The 10,783-nt window shown below is 39.5% G+C and overlaps 2 protein-coding genes across 2 annotated transcripts; both read right to left on the minus strand.

Annotated features, from left to right (window-relative positions):
- Positions 1 to 860: 860 nt before the first annotated feature.
- LOC145895352 (protein unc-93 homolog A-like) lies at positions 861 to 5,648 on the minus strand. Its single transcript, XM_082984145.1, has 8 exons — positions 5,215 to 5,648; positions 4,661 to 4,810; positions 3,904 to 4,085; positions 2,968 to 3,462; positions 2,557 to 2,724; positions 2,210 to 2,444; positions 1,982 to 2,149; positions 861 to 1,917 (listed from the first exon to the last, which is right to left on the minus strand). The coding sequence occupies exons 1-8, from the start codon at positions 5,381 to 5,383 to the stop codon at positions 1,868 to 1,870; spliced, it is 1,617 nt and encodes a 538-aa protein (XP_082840271.1). The 5' UTR covers positions 5,384 to 5,648; the 3' UTR covers positions 861 to 1,867.
- Positions 5,649 to 5,771: 123 nt separating this feature from the next.
- On the minus strand, positions 5,772 to 10,583 carry LOC145895358 (protein unc-93 homolog A-like). The gene is made up of 8 exons (XM_082984157.1): positions 10,221 to 10,583; positions 9,648 to 9,797; positions 8,872 to 9,053; positions 7,803 to 8,288; positions 7,363 to 7,530; positions 7,041 to 7,275; positions 6,617 to 6,784; positions 5,772 to 6,553 (listed from the first exon to the last, which is right to left on the minus strand). The coding sequence occupies exons 1-8, from the start codon at positions 10,381 to 10,383 to the stop codon at positions 6,504 to 6,506; spliced, it is 1,602 nt and encodes a 533-aa protein (XP_082840283.1). The 5' UTR covers positions 10,384 to 10,583; the 3' UTR covers positions 5,772 to 6,503.
- Positions 10,584 to 10,783: the final 200 nt, after the last annotated feature.

Genomic DNA, 10,783 nt, shown 5'->3' on the forward strand with positions numbered 1-10,783 from the left:
CCCGTTCATGTGAGTTTGTATTATGCTAACTTATTTTTGGAGGTAGTCATATTTTACGAAGACATTTCAAATTGCAGAAAATAATCTGTCATAACTTATTCTGTATCTCAACGTAATTATTCACGATGCCTCAGATTAGGTAAATTCGATAAACACAAGTTAGAACGATTATTGTTACAAAGTTTACCATTACCAATGGTCAGCAGGCGCCTAAGCTAATTTACATTTTGATTGATGACATTTCGCAAACTAACACAATTTCACAATCAAAATTGTATCTAAACTTATTCTACTCTTCAGCTCTATCATGCAGGCTTTTTATGGGGATTTACTGACAAGGAAAAAAATGACAAAGGTGTTTGTAAGTTTTACATGAATCCAGCATCAAAATACCAAGTCGATCGAAACCTTCAGCACGCGATGCAATTGTAAGAAAAATGCTTCCTCAATAAAACTACTGATGCGAAAATATCAAATGAAAGCGTACAATCTGCGGGTGTGATTTAATGGGACCAGACAACGATGCGGTCGCGTTTTTCTGGGAGCGAACAAAAATAAAGTGGCGTTTCAGAGAGCAGGAAATTACTTTATATTAAGTTCGACGTCAACGTCGCAAATAAGATACCGCCGTCAAGTCGGACGAACCCGGGAATAATATCATCTCTCACGCAATCTTCCATAGTTCACTGTCCATGTGATGTTATTACGTACAACTCTACTATAAAAATACTGGGCAAAAAATATAACAAAAGCTCATTCCAAATGTTCAAATAATTTTATTAAAAGACAAAATTTGCTGAGTTGTTTTTGTTTATTTTAAAAACTCAAGCCACGGACATCTTGAATATCGTGTATAAGCTGCAGACAGATGGCCACTGTTTCGACCTAAAAGGTCTCATCAGTGCAGTCTGCAGCTTATACACAAATTCATATTATTTGCTCCACATTGCTTATCTTGAATATCGTTCAGCAACTGATAAAGAGTCTAACAAGGAAAGTGCTCTACTAGCAATATATAATGAAAATATATGACTAACGTTAAAAGTAATTAACCACAGGAGAATAAGTTCAAAAATCACTGTCACACAGAAATCGAACGAAGATTGTTTCTTTCTTTGGTGTAAGTTTTTTGGCAAGCCCGCAACCGGAAACAATGATATACCGCACTTTCGACGCACATAAATTATTCAGGATGATTTTTACAATTTTATTCTTTTTTGTTTTAATTTGTCACACGACGCGCCAGGGCGTCGCGATGCACAGTATGAACTTCTATGCCAGAAGAACTTTAGAACAATGCAGCATCGTAAGCATTTCTGTCTGCGATTCTACACGCCAGGGTTTAAAAAATCTTCTGTAAACAGTTCTAATTTATTCCTTATTTCCCTAAAATAAACTAATAAAATACAGCGATGTGTAAAACTGTATTGCAATTAAGCAAGTGCACAGTATGTCAAAACTTGTTTAAGTTACAGTTTGAAAATTAAGATAAATTAGTAATTAATATGTGTATAATGGTGCGCTTCACCTTTGCACACACCTCTACCAAACAACTTTTGTATGGGCTACAATATATCACTTTAAGTGGACTGTTTGAAAACAACCGGTTTCGCGACAAAGAAGTCAACAGAACGACTACATTTAAATACATGAGACAAGAGTTTTACCGTCTAGCTTAAAACCAGTCGGGCGCAAGGCGATATTTTCCAACCATAACGAAAAGGGAACAAACTGCTCTTAAGCGACATTCAACTCGCTATTGCCACGCAACCGTGTCAGAAAACACACCAAATGTCATTCGTAGCGTATCAGTCGGATTCACATAGCAACACTGATGAAAAAAAAATGTTTGAGCACCGAGATCGCGTTAACGTTTCTTTTCTGTGGACTCCTTGCGATGCAAGAATTCGGCAGCGACTAGGAAAAATGAAAAAGGTTCAATAACGTTGTTGAAATCCGCAGCAAAACACAAGTTACTGACCATAGGTTGCCATTCCAAATAACAATAAAGCGACTTGGAAGTAGATCTTGTATCGCACGCAAACCGCCGTACTCCAACCAAACTGCAAAGCATATCCAGTGAAGTGACAAAACGACCAAACCATCATAGCTTTCTCATGATCCTCGGGAAAGAATCTAGCATGGACATCTAAAAACACAAAATTAGGATACTTTCCATATAGCAATATATAAGTATATGTTCTTTTACCTGTGGTCATGGTCACACGAATTCCAGAAGTAATTCCTGCCACGCCAAATAAACAGTACACAAGCCACTTTGTAGAGTTGGTCGGCACCCACAAAAGGCAAAATAATGCAGTTCCAATGTCTATCACCATAGCAACACCCAAGGGGACGTGATTTCCGGTACGAGAAGATATTTTGCCGACAAGAATCGATGAGCAAGCATTAGCTCCACTAAAAGCAAGGATGCACAAACCAACCTGCCAAAAAGCTTGTCATAAGTCAAACACACTTTTCTACTCTTTTTCAATGTTATTTATGATGTTGCTTGAAGTGATTAGATTTTCGGATATAGTAAATTCAGGGCTTAACCTGGTCCACGCCGAGTATACACGAGCCAAATGCTCTTGGCATCTCTCCGTATATAAAGACTTGCATGAAACCCGTGTAGAAGCTGAAGGGCATTATCAGAAGCTGTTTCGGTCGAACCATTTGTTGAAGGGTTTCTTTTAGTGACGATAAAGCCAGACGAATGTAATTCTGACAGGGGATAAGAAGAAATCATTCATTTTTTTAATTCAAACTTATGTTCATTCATTTCTTGCCTTGAGCTATTATTTGGAAGAACAACATAAATGTTAGCAGTCAATTACCCACTTTTCAGCAGATAAGTTAAAGTTTTAACAAACGAAGATATCATGACGGTACAGCAAAGTTAACAAGAGTGAAAAAGATTAATCTTAAGTGGAAATCCATTCGCTCAAAAAAATTTTCCAAACTTACTTTTTTCCTTTTCGGTTCAACATTACGATCTTCGTTCATTTCTTTGTCTTGTGCGTAATGACCTGGGAGTTCAACAACCAAACCGTTCGGGTTGGTCTGGTCAAAATTCTCCACGGCTTTAACATTGTGTGATACAGTTTGATCTTCATCTGACTCCACCGTATTTACGTAACACTTCGATGCATCTTCCCTTTTAACAACGATTGGTTTCGATTCTAGACTTGGATCGGGATTGTCTGTGAACAGAATGTGAACTGCCGTAGCCGCGAGTATTATCACACCAAAGCTTCCAAACAAGATATACAGCGTCGTTTGCGGAGGAACATACTGCGCTACATTTTCTCGGGTCGCATTCGGGTCCTGGCAATCATTTACGCCGCAAACAGAGAAATCATGTAATTTGACAGAGTCCGTTGAATCCGTGTTGTTTGTTTGGGAATTTTTCGGTGATCTTCCGACGAAAAGGATGCAGTAGGTCAGGATGTTGCTAAGCATCTGAAACAGATTATTTCCTTATGAAGAACCAGTAATGTAACAGACTCAACCCATCGCCATGGTTTTGTTTTTTGTTGAGTTCGCTTGTGTGGTTAATGTTGTGCTGTGTTACTTTAGTTCAGGGGTGCACAACACAGCACGCGCGCTAGATTGCTAGATTCGGAAATGTGAGACCTGGGCCTAAACGGTGGGCACTGTCTGCAGGGTCGGTCCAAAAAAAGGAATGCGGGGCTTGTGTTTTACCAAAAATACCCTACAAAAAGATCTCAAAAGATTTGACCGTTTTTGTGGAACTCGTTTTGGCCAAATCGAACAAATGTGCTTATAGGACCGCCCCTGATGGTTGTCTAATGGAGCTTACTTATCATTACAGCTCATTTCTTCTGTATTTTCGTCGTATTTTCTGTAACTAAGTTTTTTGTTGTTGAACAGCCACTTTACCATTGCCACATACAACATGGAAAAGAGATTTCCAAGAAACTGGGAGTTGTGGTAGTCGCGGGGCTTGCCAGTAAGCTTGGCGTATCTGCGTCCATAATGCACACAATACACCATGAAGGCTGGCCAGCACGACACTTCAGCCATTCCAACAAAAACACCCAACGTTGCAAACAAGTAGGTATCTGCAAAAAATGTAGGCATTTATGTCTCAGGAAAAGATTATACTTTATTGCGTTATCGGCCTAAATAGTTTACGACCTAAATAGTTCTAATCAGTCATAGAGTGGTGCAAGTGATGTATTGCAGGGGTGCCCAAAGTTATGATGCTTTAGGGTGCAATTTAAAAGTTGTTTATCTGCGCGTTTGCAAAATTTGACAGCCATAAACCGCCCACTTTTGTATGTATTTTTTGGTAATTAATAGAAACCGTAACTGATGCTCCTCCAGCGCTAAATTATTTCATTAAACCGAAATTCCACATATATCGTATAAAGCGTACATTTTCAACAATTTTTTTAGCAACTGTGGCTGCGATATATGGCGAAGTATCGTTACACGCAAGCGAGTTAGTCTCTAAAAAATCTACAATTATAGTGTGAGATGTGACAAACGTTTGTAACTAATCAGCACATATAACGCAGGTAATAAGTAGCGTTGCTGGAATCAAACTGTAATACCTGTTTTGTTGCATTTATGTCACGAGTCGCATGCGGGCGCACCCTGATGTAATGGAAATTGTTACAGCGGGTAATCTTACTTGGATAGCAATTTGCGCACGTGTAGAGCAGGAAAAAAATGTAAGCGCACGCAACAGTCCATTTCAGACCGAGAAGCTGGATAACCACCGGTGTGAAGGTGATACCGAATATTGCTGCGGAGATGTAAATTGCAGTGCCAGACCCCACACCTGTAGATTACACTCAGTTACCAACCATAAAAAGGAGGGGTACACAGCAAAGGGCACGCCTATCAAATTTATCACAGCTTCGGTTGCAAAACGGCAACTGTAAATCATAACATGTAATATCCCGCGTATATTCTGTCACTTCACAATGTCTAAATTGCTAGCAGTTACTCGAATAATAATGTAGGTGACCATGTCATATAAAATATTTTATATGTCCATAAACCATAGAAATCAAAACTAAATGGGAAAGAAACTATGTGAAGTAAATGAGAAATGAAAACCCACAAAACATACAGGAAATATTTGCCCAATCATTTTAAAGATTTTTTTAGGTGGAAACGCAGGTCACCACCTGCATGTTGACATACCAACCACCAATGTTGTCGACTTTCAAGAAAACTCACCTAATCCGTCAACTATGTGAACGCTCGACTGCAGAGTGAGCAGCGAATTGAAGGCACCGAACACTAGGACAACGGCGAACACAAAAATTGCAAACTTGATTTTCACTTCGCGCTTTGAGTTGTTTACACCACTCTTTTTCAGAGACATTTTATTGGACTTCATATCCATTAAAAATGCTACCTTTCACAACTTTTGGGGTACATCGACAAAAACATATCGCATCAATAGACCGTTTTTATGTAAATGACACACGATTTAGTAGCATTACTGCCAACACATTTTTTTGATGCTGTCCATCTAAACTGGCGTACTTCATCGCTTGCTTAATTCTAAAACGCATAATATACCTTTACCTTGTAACAGGCATCTGTTTACCCCAAAATCACAACCAAGATACAAAACGCGCAAACTCGTTTTCAAGGAAAAATCAGTAAACCTTGAAGCCTAAAACACATCGCATGACTGAGCAGACAGCTCATCGATTGGTCACGCGTGTTCAGGTATAGTATTGCTTTCGACACATGCAATGTTTTTTACACAAACGTAATCAAACAAGTCTGCCACGCTTTCTTGTAATTTCAACACAGTACTGTTGAAAAACAAACTAAACAAACGAAATTTTAAAAACAAACTATGGGCCGCGACCCAATTTGGGCGACGCAAAACAAAATAACAACTTTATATTTTTGTTTTAAGTTGTTACGCGATGCACCAGGGCGTGGCGATGCACAGTACGAGAACTTCTGGCAAAGGACATTGCAGCATTCTAAGCATGTCTGCCTGCGATTCTACAGATCAGGCTTTAAAAAAAAAAAACGAATAAAACACAGCGAAGTGGAACACTGCATTGCAAGTAAGCACATGTACAGTATGTAGGTTTTAACACAAATCACACTGGAAATTGAAATAAATTTTTGGGGGATAATATTTTTTCACACACTTCCACCAAACAACTTTCGCATGTAGTACGGTACTAATATTTCGCTTAAAGGGGACTGTTTGAAAACACCTGGTAACAGAACGACTACAGTTGAATACATGAGACAAGAGTTTTGCGGTCTAGGACTCGTGTAGTATTAGCTTAAAACCAGTGGGGCGCAAAACCAGTGAGGCGCAATTTTGCAACCATGACGAAAAGGGGACAAACTGCTCCCAAGCGGCATTCAACTCGCTATTGTCAGGCAACCGTGTCAGAAAACACACCAAATGTCATTCGTAGCGTATCAGTCGGATTCACATAGCAACACTGATGAAAAAAACATGTTTTAGCACAACACCGTGGGTCGCGTTAACGTTTCTTTTCTGTGGACTCCTTGCGATGCAAGAATTCTGCGGCGCCTAAGAAAAATTAAAAGTTTAAAAATCGTTGTTGAAATCCGCAGCAAAACACAAGTTACTGACAATATGTTGCCATTCCAAATAACAATATGGCGACTTGAAAGTAGATCTTGTATCGCACGCAAACCGCTGTACTCCAACCAAACTGAAAAGCATATCCAGTAAAGAGACAAAACGACCAAATCATCATGGCTTTCTCATGATTTTCGGGAAAGAATGTAGCATGGACATCTAAAAACACAAAAATGGGATTCCTTTGTTACATATTTTTATCATTATTTCCATACCGCCTCTAGCGACCGCCTATATGTTTTTTATTACTGCTCTTGTGTGTGGTTACCTGAGAATATGCGCGGCAGTCACGCGAAGGACTTGTGTGTAGAGCTTACATTTTGATCGCTTCTATAGTTTTTTTAATAGACATATAAACCCTACTGGTTTGGAGCAGGTCCCACGAGCCTTGAGAAAGATAAATGTACACTTTTACCTGTGGTCATGGTCAAACGAATTCCATCTGTAATTCCGGTCACGCCAAATAAACAGTACACAAGCCACTTTGTAGAGTCAGTCGGCACCCACAAAAGGCAAAACATTGCAGTTCCAATGTCTATCACCATAGCAACACACAAGGGGACGTGATTTCCGGTTCTGGAAGATATTTTGCCGACAAGGACCGATGAACAAGCATCGACTCCACTATAAGCAAGGATGCACAGACCAACCTGCAAAAAAGCTTGTCATCAGTCAAAGACATTTTTCTACTTTTTTTCAATATTGTTTATGATGTTGGTGGAAATTCAGGGCTTAACCTGGTCCACGCCGAGTATACACGAGCCAAATGCTCTTGGCATCTCTCCGAATATAAACATTTGCATGACGCCCGAGTAAAAGCTGATGGGCATTATCAGAAGCTGTTTCGGTCGAACCATTTGTTGAAGGGTTTCTTTTAGTGACGATAAAGCCAGGCGAATGTAATTCTGACAGAAATAAAGAAGAAATCATATTTATTTTTTTAATTTAAATTTATGTTCCTTTATTTCTTGCCTTAAGCTATTATTTGGAAGAACAACATAAATGTTAGCAGTCAATTACCTATTTTTAAATAAGTAATTTAAATAAGTAAAGTTTCAACAAACGAAGATATCATGACGGTGCAGCAAAAATGTACGCTTAACTTGAGTTTAACTAGAGTAAAAAAGATTAAATTTAAGGGAAAAACTATTCGCTAAAAAACTTTTTCCAAACTTACTTTTTTCCTGTTCAGTTTAACATTACGATCTTTGTTCAATTCTTTGTCTTGTGCGTAATGACCTGGGAGTTCAACATCCAAACCGTTCGGGTCGATATTCTCCACGGTTTTGACGTTGTGAGAGATAGCTTGATCTTCATCTGACTCCACCGTATTTACATAACACTTCTGTGCATCTTCATTTTTAACAACGGTTGGTTTCGCTTCTAGACTGGGATCGGGATTGTCTGTGAACAGAATGTGAACTGCCGTAGCCGCGAGTATCATCGCACCAAAGCTTCCAAACAAGATATACAGCGTCGTTTGCGGAGGAACGTACTGAGCTACATTTTCTTGGGTCGCATTCGGGTCCTGGCAATCATTTACACCGCAAACAGAGAAGTCACGTAAGTGGACGGAGTTAGTTGAATCCGTGTTGTTTGTTTGGGAATTTTTCGGTGATCTTCCGACGTAAAGGACGCAGTAGGTTAGGATGTTGCTGAGCATCTGAAACAGAGTTTTTCTTTATGAAAAGCCAGGAATTCAACAGACACAACCCACGGCATAAAATAATCTTCAGAAATCGTATGCAGGTTTCAAAACATGCGAATTGCTTTTCTTTCACAATTTCCAATACATACTTTTTTGTCAGGAAAATAATGGGAAGAGGTTGGACGCTATACAAGAATCGATATATCTCCAAGTTTTTTTTTGTTCAGTCCGTTTATGTAAGTTGGGGTAATGTTGTGCTGTGTTATTTTAATTCAGGGGGACACAACATTCTGACACACGCCCGCTAGATTCTGACAAGTGAGACCCTATAGGCCTAAACAGTGGGCTCTTACTGCAGGGCCGGTCCAAAAAAAGAATGCGGGGCCTGTGTTCTAGCAATAATACCCCACAAAAGGATCTTAAAAGATTTGACCGTTAATGTGGAACTCCCTCTTAAACGCGGAGCTCGTTTTGGCCAATTGTAGGACCGACCCTGATGACAGTCTGATGAAGGTCACTGATCATCACAGCTCATTTCCTTCTGTATTTTATCGTATTGTCTGTAACTAAGTTTTTTGTTGTTGAACAGCCACTTTACCATTGCCACAAACATCATGGAATAGAAATATCCAAGAAACTGGGAGTTGTGGTAGTCGCGGGGCTTGCCAGTAAGCTTGGCGTATCTGCGTCCATAATGCACACAATACACCATGAAGGCTGGCCAGCACGACGCTTCAGCCATTCCAACAAAAACGCCCAACGTTGCAAACAAGTAGATATCTGCATATAATATAGGCTTTTATGTGCCAGGAAAAGGATATACTTTATTGCGTTATCTGCATTCACGGCCTAAATAATTCTAACCAGTCATACAATGGTACAAGTGATGTAGTGCAGGGGCGCCCAAAGTTTTTGTGCTCTGGGGCGAAATTTAAAGCTTGTTTATCCGCGCGTTTGCAAAATTTTGTCAGCCACAAAAACGCCCACTTTTACATATATTTTTTGGGTAATTAATAGAAACCGTAACGCATGATGTTTATCAATACTGCCTCCAGCGTTAATTGATTCATGAAACCGAATTTCCACAAAAATCGTATGCCTCCATTTTCAACGAAATTTTACCAACTGTGGCTGCGATATAAAGCGAAGTATCGTTACACGTAAGCGAGCTTGTCTCTAAAAAATCTACAAATGTCGTGTAAAATGTGACAAACTTTTGTAACTACTCAGCACATAACACAAGTAACATGTAGCGTTGCTGGAATCAAACTGTGATATATGTGGGCGTTTTGTCGCATTAACGTAGCGAGTCGCATGTGGCCGAACTTTGACCACCCCTGATGAAATGGAAATTGTTACAGCGGGTAATCTTACTTGGATAGCAGTTTGCGCACGTGTAGAGCAGGTAAAAAAAGTAAGCGCACGCAACAGTCCTTTTCAGACCGAGAAGCTGGATAACAACCGGTGTGAAGGTGATACCGAATATTGCTGAGGTGATGTAAATAGCAGTGCCAGACCACACACCTGTAGAATACACTCAGTTACCTATCATATAAACCAGGGGTACACAGCCAAGGGCACGACTGTCAAATTTATCACAGCTTCCGTTTGCAACCGTAAATCATAACATTTAATATTCAGCGTATATTTTGTCGCACTTTTACAACGTCTAAATTCCTAGCAATTACCTACTTAGAACAATAAGGTAGATGACCATGTGATATAAAATATTTAGACACACATCCTCGATTGGGTTGATTAAATCATAGAAATCAAAACTAAGTAGGACAGAACCGATGTGAAGTTAACGAGAAATAAAAACCCAAAAAAACACAGGAAATTTTTTGCCGATTTGTTTTTGAAGATTTTTTTAGGTGGAAACGCAAAGCAAGGTCATCACCTGCATGTTGACCTACCACCAATGTTGTCGACTTTCAAAAAACTCACCCAGTCCGTCAACAATGTGAACGCTCGACTGCAGAGTGATCAGCGAATTGAAGGCACCGAACACTAGGACAACAGCGAACTCAAAAATTGCAAACTTGATTTTCACTTCGCGCTTTGAGTTGTTTACACCACTCTTTTTCAGAGACATTTTATTGGACTTCATATCTATTCAAAATTATTCGTGCTAACTTTCACAAGTTTTGGGGTACATCAACAAAACTAAACCAATAAACTGCTCTGTTACATAAATGACACAAGCCTAGCAGTTCAGCAGCAATGCATGCTAACATTTTTTATGTTCACAGTATAAACTGGCGTACATGCTAAATTCTGAAAAGCATAATATGCCTACACCTTGCAACCGACCAACTCATCTGTTTACCCCACGATCACAACCAAGATTCGAAAAGCGCAAACAACCTTTCAAGGCAAAATCGGTCAAGCTTGAAGCCAAGAACATATCGCATGACTGCGCAGACAGCTCATCCATTTTAACTGTTCGTGGTCATGTTTTTGCCATTAGCGAGGATGTTCAGGTATATATTATTGCTTCTGACACAGCA

The sequence above is a fragment of the Ascidia mentula genome, chromosome 1 (assembly GCF_947561715.1).
Source record: "Ascidia mentula chromosome 1, kaAscMent1.1, whole genome shotgun sequence".
In the NCBI taxonomy this organism is placed as follows: Eukaryota; Metazoa; Chordata; class Ascidiacea; order Phlebobranchia; family Ascidiidae; genus Ascidia; species Ascidia mentula.